This window comes from Pinus tabuliformis, chromosome 6 (assembly GCF_031772625.1).
Source record: "Pinus tabuliformis cultivar Carrire ecotype Pingquan chromosome 6, CPIR1, whole genome shotgun sequence".
In the NCBI taxonomy this organism is placed as follows: Eukaryota; Viridiplantae; Streptophyta; class Pinopsida; order Pinales; family Pinaceae; genus Pinus; species Pinus tabuliformis.
Window position 1 is genome coordinate 850,926,842 of NC_142292.1, and position 16,900 is coordinate 850,943,741.

Consider the following 16,900-nt stretch of genomic DNA (forward strand, 5'->3'; position numbering starts at 1 on the left):
AATATGATTAACTAATATTGTTTATATTAAAATACATATATCTATGTGTGTGTTTTATTTTTATTAATATATATAATCGTCTATAACTAAATTTATTAAATATATTTTTAATATAATCATAAGTCACCTTAAATTGAAAATATTGTCAAAAAATTATAATTCATGAAAATGAAAATAGAAATAATAGAAAAAAAAATCAAAAAGTTAAATAAAAAGGAAATAAAACAAAAAAACAAAAAAATAGCAACTAATAGAAATGGAAGTTACTAAACAACCCATAATAAGACCTCAACCAATCACCTTATAAATAAATAAATTTCTAATAATAAAATATAATAAAATTTGATTTTATAATGTTAAACTATGGATAAGCGTCATAAATTTTTGGTCAAAGACAAACTAATATCCAGTCAACACAAAACTTGGGATAATAAATTTTTAAAAATTTATGTTATAAAATAGAAATATAAATATAGTATAAGAAGAATAGGAGATTATAATGTTGATATTTATTGTTTTTAAGATTAACAAAATTGGGAATGATTGTTTTCTTTCTCAAATGTCATTTCAATTTTTAAAAATAGTGAAAATGGAAGCACCAAATTCATAAGATTTTCATATAAATTAAGATGTCTTGAAAATATTAATGCAACAAATAAAGAAAATTACACTAAATATGCTTTAGAATGGCATTTTTATATTAAAAATGGTGAAAATGACAAAGTCATTGGGATTTCAATACATACAAGAAGGTTTTGAATAAATAAGTGTTGGAAAACAGAGAGATCAAAGAGTGATTACACACAACACAAAAGACACATTGTGATATATTTATTGATCACAATAGTTACACATATATAGGACATAAATCTTTGACTTCCACACATCTAGATCATAACTACAACTCATACATAGGAAACTTCAACTCATACTTAAGAAACTACAACTTCTAGATTGACGCTTAGGAACTCTTAATGACAACTCATGACAACACTTAGAAACTCTCAATGACAAGTCATGACAACACATGGACGTATTACTTCCAATATTAAAGTATGCCTCATATGAGTCATTGTATGGTAAGACAATGTAAATGATGTTTATCCTTAATTTCATTGTATCACAAATTTTATAGGTTCACTCTTCCTAGCTTTTTTTAATTTAGCCTACTTACTAGTTTCATATGCATTTAGATATTTATTTTCTTTATAGTATTTTAACTTAAGGTTACTAATAATTTCATTATTATTCAATATCTTATCTTTAAACCTTATAAAATGTTAAATTAATATTATCCAAATTAATAATTAAGTCATCTTCTTGTGACACCTCTCTAAAGTGATTTATTTTAAACAATGTGCAAATTATACCTAATTTAAGTAATTTAAACCATATTTTATATATCTATATATATATATATATATATATATATATATATATAAATATAATTTAAATAATGAGTTTTTATATTTTTAATATATTAAGAATAATTAAGGTTTCTAATTTCAATAAAAATTCTAATACAAATATTTATAAGTATAATTACAAATATTTAAAAATATAATTAGAAGATAATTAATTTTGCCAACTTCAATAAAAAAAAGTTAAATAAATTTTGAAATTTCTAAAATGTTATAGATAACGGTTTACTTACCATGGCCTGCCTCCCTTGTGGGAGACCCAAAAGCACGTGGGGAGTGAATTATATCAAGGACCGGTGAATTATGTAAATCCATCTTATGTGTGGTCATGGAGTGTGTAACGTATGCACCACCTACAAAATTATATTTTATAAAGCATTTTTAAATTTATTTACATCAATTACAAGTAATATATGTCTATGATTCTAATTATTTCAAAACATAATATTATATTGTAATGCTTTGACCAGATTGTTTCGAACAATGGATACTGACAACCAACGGTTTCCATAAGAATGAATTTTATATATATTTATTAAAGCCCTCCCTAAGATGATGATTGATTGCAATTATTTCGCTATATTATTTTGAAGAATATTAATGGTAAAGAAGTTTGACCGGTGCTAACTTCCATGGGAATAAATTTTATATATTCATTAAACTATTCAAGTCATAATTAACCCAAAGATTTATTGCTTCGAATTAATGGCTGCTCCGCTCACTCATCCGTTCTACCCTTACCATTCCTGCAAAATCAAGTTGAAATTTGGTGTATATATATATATATGATCGAAAGATGGAAGATATGATATATCTTTAATTCGCAGTTTAATAATTATGTTTTTTTGTCTTTTAAAGTTATGAAAATTCTGATTATATTTTGAAAAAATTTGGCAGGGATTTTTGTAAATCTAAGTAAAAGCTATCTAAATTCATAATATTAGGTGCTTTAGACGTTTTTGATGGTGTTGAATCCATTTCCACCATCAAAAACACGATCCAAACACCGGCTCTACAAAACTTTTTGAAATTTTTTTGCCTAACCACTTTCTTTTTTGTTAGGTTTGATTTTTAGCTTTGTTTAGATTATTTTAACGAGTTATCTTATATATATATATTTCTCTATTTCTCTCTCTCTCTCTCTCTCTATATATATATATACACACACACATGAGTGAAGATATTATGTATATATTAGGTAATATTTATTATTATAGATAGTTTGTTTTTTTAAGGTAAATTTTATTAATTGAAAAATGGGAAATTACATTAGGAGTTATCAAAAGTCATATTTATATTGGAGGCTGGATTACAACCAAAATTGTACTTTTTGAATGGATATCGATGATAGCTCAAAATTGAAAGGATTGGCAACAAACAAACCTATGCTAAGGCATTGACTTATCTAACCATGTACATAATTTGCTACAAAAAGAAAGCATAAAATTTTTCCATCACAGAGTGAAGGGAGTGGTTCAAAGAAAAAGCCCGCAGCTAAAATAGGGTCCATTGTGTGAGCAACCATTGGAGGGATGTCGCGGTGTTTTTCGTTCCTTGTTAGCCTGTGATTTATCTTTTCCAACATGCAATCATAAGGTTTCATATGGCCATGCATATGATCCAGGGATTGTAGTAAGTCCCTTCTAGACACCTAGTTGTCCAATAGTGTGCATCCCAAGTGGAATTTCATCTACTAGTACATATTTACTACTTGCAAATGTTGATTGGCTCTGCCGTGTATATTCCCCATGTCCGGGATACATCCTATCCACTCTACCACCACTTCAACATTTGAAAGAGAAGTTCTTTTAGAGGAAGGTTCCCCTTCAGACCTAGTGAATTCTTCCTGCACATGCACAAGGATTTGTTCCCTATACCTTGCTGCAAATCCTAACACTATGTTTTGTAACCTTGAATTTCCTCTGTGAGCTCTCTCCTCGTAGTATGAAAGCCTTCTCCTCATCCTACCTCTCTCCCTCGACATGATGAATACAGCCGTAATAACCTGGACTAGACAATGTCATCTGTTCTAAAATGGAAGAGCCCCTCTCCCCCTAGTCGATCATGCGTGTGATTGATCAAATGTTGCTCGACACTTAGCCTTACTCTGGGCAATATGACACCTTGTCTAGAAGACAAACAATGACTAAGTTATGTTGCAAGCTCTAAAGTCCACCAAATTCTCAGCCCCAATTTCTCCTAGTTTTATATTCAGCTACTAGCTGCACTAAACTTCCTTTTGACCATGGCCTAGAGAAGTATAAAAGAGATAACACCTACCCCCACAACTACAAGAGAACTTAACCATAAATGGCATCCAACCCATGCCAACACACGAACCTCATTATATTGGTCAATATCATGGATTGTCCATCACAATACATTTCCCTTTTCACCTAGCCAACATACAAGCTAGACGTAGTTTCCCTAATAACTTATGGACATGAACACACCAAAAGAATTGGACCAGTATATAGAAGAAATAGAAACCCAATAAATCACAAAGCATGAATACCAACACGCAATTCCATAGTATATACTTCCCACCAAATAAATATCAAGACTAATTCTTTCTAGATAGTGCACTCTACTCCCCTTTTGACTCGAAAGAGTATAAATAAAAGAATTAAAATTACCAGCTCCCCCTAAAGAAATATTAGATGAGGTTGTCCCTCGAAAGGAATAGAGAAAGAGTGAATAACAAGTATACATAACATAAATATTCCAAACATAAAAGTGGACATCTCCTTAAGAGAGGGAATTTTACATTAGTTTCCTACATTGTTCGTCTCTTTGCTTTTCAAGCTCCCATTTTCACATGTAAAATGAGTCCCAAGGTGGCCTCCCTCTTTTTCACACTCACTATGAGGATGAATTTTCATATTTTAGTCCCCCCACAAACAAAAAACTCCATTCCGCCTTTGCACAGGGGTTTCAGACAAGGAGTGCCTATGCTCTCTGTCAAACTTTGCAATTATATCCTTTACTTTTTCCCATTATTTCCTTATGCTGGCCTTAGTAAGGTATTCATTACATATTAATTCCATTGTATTTTGGGTTACATAATACCCCTTCTACATTAACTCAACCATGCTTGATTTCAAAATTCACTTCCTCACACACTTGAAGCCACCCTCATCGTTGAGTCAACATCCTTGCATTTATCACATAGTTGGAAAATTTAAAGGTTAATTATATGTTATGACATTTGCATTGGGCATGTAGCCACATCTCCCTACCTATTGATGAGGTGGGGTGTTAGAAACCACCCCCCCCCCCCCCCCCCCCCCAATTCTCTCCACTACTCACCCCCATTCGAGGTATAGTTAGTTTTTTATTATAGATATTATATTATAACATAAAAATGCATATATATGGGATTTTTTGGGGGATTGCGTGAGCTAAGGAGCTGCTGCGCCTGAAGCCGTCTCGGCCCTGAGGCCGTCTTGGAGGGCCTCCCTCCTCTGCGATTCTGCGAGTTGGCTGTCACTCAAATCGGTGGATCGGCCTTTGTTCCTTCCTGGGGCTCCTTCTGAGCGGCTCTGGGGGATATGATCGCAGGTTCTGGGTGAGCTCGATCAGATCGAGCTATGGCTGCCTCATCGGGGTCCCCCTCGCCCCCTTCTTCTAAAGTCGAGGCTTTTGTCAACCTGTTGAACTCTCTTCCAAAGAAGAAATCGACCGAGGCCACGAAATTTGTAAAGCGTCTGGACGAAATCCCTGAGATCTCGCTTCCTCCTGAGAAGCTGATCCAGGTCGCCATTTCATTAGCAGAGCGAGCCTTGGTTGGGTAGTTCACCGGGCTCTGGCCCTCCCCCAAAACCACAGAGAGCTGGGTAGCAAGGAACTGGGCGCCGCTCATTAAAAATAGAGTCACCTTGTATTTCCTGGGGAAGGGTTTCTTCCTATTTGAGTTTGCTGAAAAAGAAGATAAGGAGTTGATATTCCGCAATGGTCCCTATTTCATGGGCCCTCAAGGACTGTATCTCAACAAGTGGATGCCCGACTTTGATCCATCAGTTGACGTCCCCTCAGCTGTTCCTGTGTGGGTTCGTTTGCCCAATATGCCAATGCACTGCTGTAACTGGGAATCCCTCAAACACATTGGAAATACCCTAGGCAAATTCATTGACCGCACCAATAGCAGAGATCAATTTGACTGTGCTAGAATCTGCGTCGAAGTGGACCTTGAGGTCGGTCTGCCTGAGGCAATAAAGATTAGGGTTGGAAGCTGGTCGCATGTTCAAAAACTGGACTATGAACAGCTTCCGTTCAAGTGCAGGAAGTGCCAGGTCTACGGCCATTTTGCTAGGGACTGTCCCAAAAACAGTGAAGCAGAGAAAAGCAAGGGGGAAGGATGGACGCAGGTCAAAAGATCCAAAAGCAAAGCTCCAAGAAATGGGAACAATAATACCAAGGCTCTCCAGACAGACCCTAGGTTTCATACTCCTCACATGGAAGAACAAGGAAACAAATACACCCAGCTAAGCTTAGCAAGAGAGGACACTCAAGGTATAGAGATACAGAATGAAGGATCGCCTCATAAAGAGCCCCCCTTGGAGCCAAAGCAAGTCGAAAACAATGCAAACAAAACGGAAGAGATACCCCCAGAAGAGGCTGAGGAAGTGCAAAGCTTGGAGGACTCAGAAGAAGAAGGTGAAATAGCAGGCTCGCAATCCTCGGCCAGAAGATCACTGAGAGGCCGAAAAACTGCCTGCGAAAAAAGGGAGTAGGAGACTTACAAGGAAAAATTGCAAGGAAGCCAGCCTACCCTTGAGAAACTGTTGGCTAAAACCCCGAAGATGAACAGAAATCAGCTCCAGAGCTCTAAAGGAGCTCCCCACTCCAAAAGTAAGTGATGAAGATCATCTCGTAGAATTGTAGGGGTATGGGAAGCAAAAGAAAAGAAGAAGCCGTCAAAAGTCTGATAAGATCTGACTCTCCCGACATACTCCTAATCCAGGAGACCAAAATGGAGGATAAGGTCTTCCTCCATATCGGAAAAAACTTATGGAAAAGAAGCGAAGGACAAGCAGTCTCAGCCAGCAGGGCCTTAGGAGGCCTGGGCACTCTCTGGAATGAAAACAAATTCTCAAAGGTTAAAGAGGTCGCCTACCCACATTGGCTCTTCACTAAGCTGAAACATGCAGACTCAGTGGAGACCCTCTGCCTCTTTAATGTGTATGTTCTAGTCAGCGCAGGAGAGAAAAAGACCTGTTGGGATTCCATCAGAGGACTGGTAGAATCTGAAGATTTAGCAAATACCATCATTGTTGGAGATCTAAACCTCACTTTGTCTCTAGCGGAAAAACGTGGAGGAAGCATAGTAAGGGATTCGGCGCGCGAATGGGTGGAGGATTTGATCTAGGATTGGGATATGATCGACATCAAGCCTTCGGTGGCCAAGTACACTTGGACCAATAGAAGGCTCGGCCCGGGACACATAGCTGCAAGGTTAGACAGATTTCTTGTTCAAAGTTCCTTTCTTCTTCTTGGCTTAGAAACTAGAATGCATATTCTCCCTTGCAGTGTTTCTGACCACAGACCCATCAAACTTGATCTGGTGGCTCACATGGATCAAGGCCCCATCCCTTTTAAATTCAATTCCCTTTGGGTCAAGGAACATTCCTTTTCACAATTAGTAAAAGACACTTGGAAGCATCCTGTTAACGGCTCAGCCTTCTTCGTTTGGGAAGAAAAGCTTAGGAGAGTGAAAGCAGCCTTGAAAACTTGGGCAAAATCCCTTCCTAACCCAACAATGGAAAGGAAAAAGATTCAAGAATGCCTTGAGAACCATCACCTAAAATCGGAAAAGGAAGTGATTACAAAAGAAATCCTTGATAAGGAGGCAGAGCTTCAGCAAAAACTTCTCAAAGCAAGCTCAGTCGAGGAAGAGTACTGGAGGGTCAAATCTTGGAGGCTTCGGCTCAAGGCAGGAGATAGAAACTCTGCGTTCTTCCACAAACAAGCTCAAGCACGGAAAAATTTCAACTCCATCTTAGAAATTAAGGTAGAGAATATCAATCATAGAGATCTGCAAAGCATAAAAAAGGCTGCCTTCCTTCACTTCAAAAATCTGTACAGTGAGAAAGAGACCCTGGGGCAGACTTCCTCCTTAGTCAATGAGGTGCCCACTCTGATATCGGCTAGAAAGAATCAGTCCTTGGAAGCAGAAGTCACCAACGAAGAAATCAAAATCGCTCTTTTTGCCATGGAACCGGACAAGGCCCCGGGCCCAGATGGATTCACTGCCAGATTCCTGTAGAATTGTTGGCAGATTGTGGAAAAAGACTTGTGCAGAATGATCCGGAAATCCCAAGCTTGTCAGAAATTAGGGGGCAGCACCAATTCGGCTTTCCTGGCCCTTATCCCTAAGGAAAAAGGTGCCAATACTTTCTCCAGGTTCCGCCCCATCTCCCTTTGTAACATCGGCTACAAACTGATAACAAAAGTGATTGCCAACAGGCTGAAAACTGTTATGCTCTTAACCTACAAAATGATACCCAATACAGAATATGCGAAGAAAAGATTCCCAGAACACAGAATAGCAATGATTTTATTATTCAGAGAGTAATTTTCACTTGCCTCTTCGAGGGGGCAACCTCCAATAGAGCAGAGCTCGATTACAAAATAAGACACGATACTCCTCGCATGGAGTCTCTATCCTTTATATATGACTCATACATGCAATACCATGGGCCAATACCGTGGGTTTTATTAATACCATCTATCTAATACTACGGCCCATTTGCAACTAACTGTGGTCCCGTCATTAATTGCGGGTTAACCACTTACAAATATTAATATGGGCTTTATTGACGCTTGACTATGACATGATCCCATGACATAAATAATGGGGTTAGGGTGGGACCCTAACATGCCCTCCCCCTTAAGACTAGCCTTGTCCTCAAGGCTGAAGCTGCGGAAACTGCTGAAGGATTGTGGCTAGTTCCCAAGTTGCATCTTCTGGAGAGGTGTCTTTCCATTTGACGAGGACTTCCTTAATCATGCGACCGCGCAGGTGTTTGTCTCTTGTGTCTAGAACCTGTTCGGGTTGAAGCCAGATTGACCCTTCTTCGTCCAATTCAGGTAGACTGGTTTGAACTCGGCAATTGTTCCCGATCACTTTCTTGAGGCACGATACATGGAAAACTGGATGGATTTTTGCAGTAGGTGGCAAAGCCAACTTGTAAGCCACTTCTCCAATGCACTGAAGTACTTGGTATGGTCCGTAGAATTTTGGAGATAGCTTCTGAAAACCCTTGTCTTTGAGTGATGTTTGCTTATATGGTTGCAGCCTAAAAAAGACCTGATCCCCTTCTTGAAATTGGCGCTTTGAGTGATGCTGGTCTACCTGTTGCTTCATGCGGTTCTGAGCTTGATGAAGATTCTCTCTAAGATGGGCGAGCATGGTTGCGTGGTGTTGTAGGAGTTGATCCATTGCTTGTACTTCGGAGCACCCCTTGAGATAAGAAGTAGGGGAAGGCGGAAGTTGACCATATAGTGCTTCATAGGGAGTCATTTTGGTGGTGGCATGATAGTTGGTGTTATACCACCATTCAGCCAGAGGTAACCACTGTACCCAAAGGTGTTGCTTTTCAGAAGTGAAACATCTAAGGTAGGTTTCTAGACATTTGTTGACGGCTTTAGTTTGACCATCCGTTTGCGGATGATAGGAAGTACTAATTTTTAGTTGAGTGCCTTGTATCCTGAAGAGTTCCTGCCAAAAATTACTGGTGAAGATCGGGTTGCGATCGGACACAATAGAAGTGGGCATGCCATGCAATTTGAAAACCTGATCCATGAAATATTGAGTGACCAAAGTTGGTGTAAATGGGTGGGGTAGTGCGCAGAAATGAGCATACTTCGATAGTTGGTCCACAACCACCATGATGACTGACTTGTTCCCGTACTTTGGAAGACCTGTAATGAAATCCATAGAAACTTCCATCCAAATGGATGTCGGAATGGGCAATGGTTGTAATGTGCCTGGTGTGTTGACTGTTTCCCCTTTGTGGCGTTGATAGACATCGCATTCTGCTACAAAAGTAAGGATGTCCTTTTTCATGCCTGTCCAAAAAAATGATCTTCTAGTGCGAGCATACGTCTTCTGAAAGCCCGAATGTCCTGCAATGGGCGATGAGTGCAATTCTACCAAAATGCGACCTTTGAGGGTGGATGTTGGGGATATTACTACTCTGTCCCTGTAGCGAAGAATATCATCCTGCCACGAGTAGCCCTTGGTGGAATTTGGATCTACCTGCAATTGAGAAATGAGTTGGGATAGCCCGGGGTGTGAAAACCATTCTTTGCGAGCCTCTTCAATCCATTCTGGAATGGGGAGGGAAATTGCTAGCAGAGTACTTTATTCCTCAAATTGGCGAGATAATGCATCTGCTACACTATTGTCTTTCCCTTTCTTGTAAATGATCTCATAATCATATCCCAGCATTTTGGCGAGCCATTTATTTTGTTGTGGGGAGGATAGGCGTTGCTCCAAAAAATATTTAAGACTGTGATGATCTGTGCGGATTTGGAAACGTTGCCCCAATAAGTAAGGTCGCCAGGTCTCGACGGCATGTAAGATGGCCATCATTTCTTTTTCGTAGGTAGATTGGCCCAGATTCCTCCCACTTAGTTGTTGGCTTGTTAAGGCCAAAGGTCGCCCTTCCTGCATTAAGACCCCCCCAATACCGGTCCCCGAAGCATCACATTCAATGACAAAGGATTTGGTGAAGTCAGGTAGTGCTAAGACTGGAGTGGAACACATGGCGTTTTTGAGAGCGGAAAATGCTTGTTGTGCTTCCTCATTCCAGAAGAAGGAATTTTTCTTTAGGAGTTGAGTGAGGGGCTTCGCTATGCGGCCATAGTTGCGGACAAATTTACGATAATAACCTGTGAGACCCAAAAATCCTCTCAAGATCTTCAAAGTCTTAGGTTGAGGCCATTCTTGCATTGCCTGGATCTTTTTGGGGTCCACCTTGACCCCTTCACGCCCCACAATGTGGCCCAAATACTCAACTTATTCCATGCCAAACGAACACTTGGACATCTTGACAAATAATTTATGCTTGCAGAGCAGGTGTAAGAGTAGATCTACATGCTGAAGATGTGCAGCCCAAGTGCCACTATAGATGAGGATGTCATCGAAGAAGACAAGGACAAATTTCCTGAGATATGGTTTGAGAATGTGATTCATAAGGCTCTGAAAAGTAGAGGGGGCATTACAAAGACAAAATGGCATGACCAGGAACTCATAATGGCCTTCATGAGTTCGGAAAGCAGTCTTGGGAATGTCGACTTCCTTCATGCGAATTTGGTTGTAGCCTGAGCGAAGATCCAGCTTAGTGAAGAATTGAGCCCCATTGAGTTCGTCCAACAAATCGTCAACCACCGGAATGGGAAATTTATCTTTGACTGTCAACTTATTGAGGGCCCTGAAGTCGGGACACATCCGCCACTCCCCATCTTTCTTGAGCACCATGACCACTGGGGATGAATAAGGACTAATGCTGGGACGAATGACACCTGCTTCCAAAAGTTCCTTGATGTTTTTTTCTATTTCATTCTTTTGGGTGAACGGATATCTGTATGGCCGCACATTTGGGGGTTGGGCCCCTGGAACCAAGGTGATGCTATGATCATGTTCCCCTCACGAGGGTGGAAGCTCATGAGGCTTGTCAAAGACCGGCAGATGGTTATTTAAAATCTGTTGCATCTCAGGATGAATTGGCAGAGACTTGGTTTCGACGACCTGGATGGCATTAAATTGAGCTACCACTCCATGATTGCCCTTTTTTAACAAATTTTCCATCTAATGCGAGTTGATGATAGAGGGGGCTCCCGCCTGGAGTCCACAGAGGGTATGTGTGTAGTTGTTCTGCTTAAAACTCATATATAACTCCTGAAAATCCATTGTGATTGGCCCAAGCGTGCGGAGCCATTCAGCGCTGAGGACAATGTCACAACCCCCCATGTGTATGGCAAACATGTGGGTTTTCAACTGATAATCCCCCATTTGAAGTTTGACATTTTCGCAGTGGCCTTCACATTTCATTGTGCTCCCATCCGCAATTTGGACTTGGAAGTTAGAAACTGCTCGTACAAAACAATGCACTGCTTCTGTGATTTTTTGATGGATGAAATTATGGGTACTTCCACTATCAATCAAGACTACTATTGGGCGATGTTTAAGAAAACCCCTGATTTTGAGAGTTTGAGGGGAAGAAATACCTGCCAACGCATGCAGCGAAATAACTGGTTCGTCAGAGACATTCTCCTTTGGGTTGTCTTCTTCTAGTGCCTCATGTTCCTCAAGTGGTGGATCTTCCTCTGTTGAGCTGTAGTTAGTGGCATCTATTTGAAAAAATTTGGGCTCCTTGCATTTATGACCTAGGGAGTATTTTTCATCACAGTAGTAACATAGTCCTTGCTTCCTTCTTTCGGCCATTTCCGCAGGTGACACCTTTTGGACCTTAAGTGTTTGAGTCGTGTTGTGAGCCTGTGGGAGACGACCTTTAGTGGGGAAATTTGGGCGACTGTATTGGGCTGCTAATGCACGTTCCACATTACGGGCTACCTGGCAAGCCTCTATCCAAGTGGGAGGGTGGTGCAGTAAGACTTGAGCTTTGATGGCTTCTTTAAGACCACTGATAAAACATTCCGTGTAGAAATCATTTGAGAGACCCCAAGTGCGGAAGGCTAAGGCTTCAAAAGCTGTAATATATTCATCCACGGTACCTGTCTGTCGGAGCTTAGTAAGACGACCCAAAAAAGAGTCCTCCTGTTCAAAGCGGTCTCGAAGAGCTTTGGTAAATTGGGTCCAAGTCTTAAAAGGTCCATTGCAACGTTGATGCCATTCCCACCATTGCCACCGTTCATTGTCCAAGTACATGCTCCCCAACATAAGCTTAGTGGCATCATCTAAGATATGATTTAGTTTGAAATACTGCTCCATTTGTGCTATCCATGCAGACGGGTGAGAACCATCAAATTTATGCATATCCAACTTGGGAGGTCGCTGACTGGGTGGTGGGTGGGTGTGCCAGACGTGAGGAGAGTCTCTAGACTCGCCCTCATTGTATTCATTGTCATTATACGCCTCCTCGAGGGTTGGCTCCTTGCCCTTTGGGATTAATTGCTGGACCTGGAGAGATAGTTCGGTAAGCTGCTTATTGATGGATTGGATGGATTTTTCAAGTTCGTCCATTCTTTCATTGGCCATTGCTTGAGCTCTAGTTTCTACCATACACCAACCTGATGAAAAATTGGGACCGCCTAAAATTTTTTCACTAATAATTGAATGGTACCACCGCGCTCAGCTCGTCGTCCTGATTCTGATGGGCTAGATCACCAATAAGCACCCTGGAAGATCTCAGACTCTCTTTTTTTTGAAAACTCCTAACGGAGTTTTACTCCTTCCTGAACAATACTGCAGTCACCAAATCCTCAAAATGTCAATGTGGCCAAAAGTCCTGCGAAAAATATACCTCGGTATAGGAACCCTTCACAACAACTCTGATATGGTGGATCTAAGAGATCTGAATGGCGGATCTGATAGCTCTGTGCGGCGGAACAGATTGCTGCTACAGATCGGCTGGCTCTAATAGATCAGAATGACCGATCTGCGAACTCGAGACTGTGGGACTGATGTCGGTTGCTTCTGCACCCCTTTGCACCAGCGGATCTGGAATAGATGATGTGCGATCCCCCGATAGAAAAGGGAACTATGGTCTTGAGGAGTGTCAGGTGCTACAGATCGCAATATACATAAGGGTCTGGCAGTAGTACTCAGCCCAATGTTTCAGGGCTCTAACTAAGGAGGATCAACCGTACCGTTAGCCGTACAACCCGACTACCCTATCGTACGGGCGAGTAATCTCTCCGAGTGCTGTTCTTGGTGTACTGTAGCCACAAGACGGCCGATGGTTTATCTATGGCGAGGTTTCAAGGGAGCCTAGGGGCTTCCGATATACCCAGAGGGTACATGGAAAACAGTCCATGCACGGTTCTGTCTAATGCGCTACTGCTCGAAGGGGTACCCACAGGGGTTACAAGGGAGTCCAATAGACATGACCACCTCTTGTATTTCCTGCGTGCATGCCTCCCCAAATCCGCAGGTTTATGCGCTCAACGACAGATCCCGTGGTTTAAAGACGCCGGAACACGTCTCTAGCCAAATTTTTTTTTGCTAAGAATTGGCGATCCCACCGGCCCTGGAAAGTGCTCTGATACCACTTGTTATGCTCTTAACCTACAAAATGATACCCAATACAGAATATGCGAAGAAAAGATACCCAGAACACAGAATAGCAATGATTTTATTATTCAGAGAGTAATGTTCACTTGCCTCTTCGAGGGGGCAACCTCCAATAGAGCAGAGCTCGATTACAAAATAAGACACGATACTCCTCGCAGGGAGTCTCTATCCTTTATATATGACTCATACATGCAATACCATGGGCCAATACCGTGGGTTTTATTAATACCATCTATCTAATACTACGGCCCATTTGCAACTAACTGTGGTCCCGTCATTAATTGCGGGTTAACCACTTACAAATATTAATATGGGCTTTATTGACTCTTGACTATGACGTGATCCCATGACATAAATAAGGGGGTTAGGGTGGGACTCTAACAAAAACTATCCTTCCTTCCATTATCCCAGAGAATCAGGGAGGTTTCATCCAAGGAAGACAGATAGTGGATAATTATATCCTGGTCCAAGAGGTGATTCACTCAAGCTTGACCCAGAAAGAGAAAGGAATGGTGGTCAAATTAGATCTGGAGAGCGCCTTTGACAAGGTGAGTCACAGATTTCTGTTAGATGTCCTGCATAAGTTTGGATTTGGGGCCAAATTCATCAGCTGGATCAAGGCATGCATCTGTGAGCCATGGATTGCCCCCTTGGTGAATGGGAGGGCCACTGACTTCTTCAAAACTTCTAGAGGGCTGAGGCAAGGGTGTCCCCTATCCCCCTTGCTCTTTTTTCTCCAAGCCTCTGTCCTCAGCTTCCTCTTGAATAAAAAGCAGGCTGATCAAGAAATAATGGGCCTAAACATAGCAAGAGGTGTTAGAAGCATAAATCATGTTCTGTTTGCGGATGACACTCTCCTGCTAGGTGCTGCCACCTTACCCTTGGCTATAAGATTCAAAGAAGTGTTGGATGCCTACTGCGAAGACTCAAGAAGCAGCCTCAACAAAGGCAAATGCCATACTTACTGCTGGAATACAATGATTAGATCGGTCCAAGACATATCTAAATGTTTTGATTTTGCAGTTTCTTTTACTTGGTCATCTTTCAAGTATCTGGGCCTCCCGGTCTTCCAAAAAAGAGCCCTCAGTAGAGATTGGCTGCCTCTGATGGAAAAATTCAAATCTAAAATTCGTTCATGGGGCTTCAACTGGCTCAATTTAGCAGGCAAGACAGTGCATATAAAGGCTGTTCTGAATAGTCTTCCCATTTACCAGGCTGCAGTGATGATGGCTCCCATTGGAATCACGAGGAAAATGGAGGAATATATCAGAAACTTCTTTTGGAAAGGTGGCAAGGCTAATGAGAAGAAAATTCCGTTAATAAGCTGGGATACAATCTCCTTGCCCAGAATGGAAGGCGGGCTGCATTTTAAGAATATCAGCAATCAAAATATAGCATTGGGCGCAAAGCTGTTATGGAGGATAATTGCCCCAAACCTAGGCTGGGCTCAGCTTGCGCTCTTGAAAAAATACTTCCGTGGGCAAAGAGTACGCTGCCTGGACAACCCTATTTCCTCCACTGGTACCATGATACATAAGCTGTTCGAGAAAGCCTCAGCCTTAATCAAACAACACGTCCATTGGATACCTGGCAACAGAAAGCATATTAATATTTGGGAGGACCGTATTATGAGCAGTGATCCCATTGCTGATGATAGTTCCCTGTCTCAGTTAAAAGAATGGATGGATCGAGCAGGTGTTAAAACGCTGTGGGATCTCTCGCAGTGGGAGAACAGAAGCTGGCAGCGATGGAGAAATCTGGAGGTGCCATCGCATTTATCCAACGATTACGCCTCCCTCCTCACTCACTTAAAAGGTAAAGCCCCTTTGAATACCAGGAAAGCAGACACGCGGGGATGGGGCTCGGTCCTGGGCACTTATACAGTTTCAAAAGGTTACAATCAACTCTCTCAGAAACCGCACGTGCCACCAGATCCAAAGCCATGGCATGGGGTCTGGTCTCAACCAACGTTTCCCAAGATTGATATTTTTTGCTGGCTCCTCTGTCATCACAGGATCTTGACTGAGGACAGGCTCCGTAAAAGAGGCTTAATTGGTCCCTCGCGCTGTTCGCTGTGTGAAGGCCAAGAAGAAACCGCCGCCCACATGATGCTCTCCTGTAGTTTTGCAGCCGATCTTTGGAAAGAAGTGTTAAAGCCTTTAAACATTGACTTCGCCCCACCTGCCCACTGCTCAGAATTGTTCTCTATATGGAAGCACATGTACCCAGGTGGATCACCTCAGAACCTGCACATCAAACAAGCGTGGCTTGCCATTCCTAAAATAATCTTCTGGCACATATGGTTGGAAAGAAACCATAGGATCTTCAATGGCAAAAAGAGTGATTTCAGGATAATCTGGGTAAAAATCAAAAGTCATTTGAAAGAATGCTTGGGCGATCAGCTAGATAGAGAAGACCTTAGCGATCAGGATGCTATCTGGGGCGATGCTTTGAGCCTCCAATTCATTGAAAAAGTCAGTCCCCCTCATACCCTTAAGCATTAAGAGCTCGTTGATCTTTGCAAAAAGAAGGTAAGAAAAACTCTATTCTTCGATGGTGCTGCTAAAGGTAACCCCGGCAGCTCCGGAGCACGGGGTGTTATTAAAAATGCAGATGGCATAATCGAATCCAGATATGCTTGGGGAGTGGGGTTCAATTCCAGCATCCAAGCCGAAGCTCTAGCTCTTCTCCAGGGCCTCAAGCTGCTCCTTTTTCTGGGTATCAAAGAAGCAACTATTTTTGGAGACTCCCAATCCATTATTAAGGCCATGGTGGACAATTCTTCTCCCACAGATTTAAGATTATCAAGACTTCTGAGCAGAATCAAATTCCTGACAAATACCTTTCAGAATGTGGAATTTCTTCATATAAAGAGAGACAACAATAAAGATGCCGATGCTGAAGCCAACAAAGCTATTCTCCTCCCTCCTGGAGTCCTTCTAAGAGACGGAGACGAAGGTTGGGACTCCATCCCTTAACCAGCTGTTCAAAATGTTTTATTGCCTCTTATTACAACAGTTTGTTTGCATTTGTAATTTAGGGAAAATACACAAAGCTACAAGAATCACAGCTAGCAAAAGTCGTAGGCTCATTAGAAAGGAAGTCATGTGGTGCCCGGTAGCTGAGAATTCTGATCTCTGTTCACCTCATTGTAACCTGAGTTAAGGCTTTCCATCCAAGAATCAATATATCAACATAACCGTTCCTGTTAAAAAAAAAC

At 41.4% G+C, this 16,900-nt stretch overlaps 1 protein-coding gene across 1 annotated transcript; it reads left to right on the top strand.

Moving 5' to 3' along the window:
* The first annotated feature begins 14,471 nt into the window (after positions 1–14,471).
* On the top strand, positions 14,472–16,658 carry LOC149261565 (uncharacterized). Its single transcript, XM_089369708.1, has 2 exons — positions 14,472–15,632; positions 16,212–16,658. Exons 1-2 carry the CDS (start codon positions 14,472–14,474, stop codon positions 16,656–16,658), a joined length of 1,608 nt encoding a protein of 535 aa, XP_089225834.1.
* The last annotated feature ends 242 nt before the right edge of the window (positions 16,659–16,900 follow it).

Coding starts and splice junctions, on each gene's coding strand:
- LOC149261565 (XM_089369708.1), top strand. CDS start 14,472: ATGGGCCTAAACATAGCAAGAGGTGTTAGAAGCATAAATCATGTTCTG. Junction 15,633..16,211: donor ATCCAAAGCCATGGCATGGG/GTCTGGTCTCAA, acceptor TGCAAAAAGAAG/GTAAGAAAAACTCTATTCTT.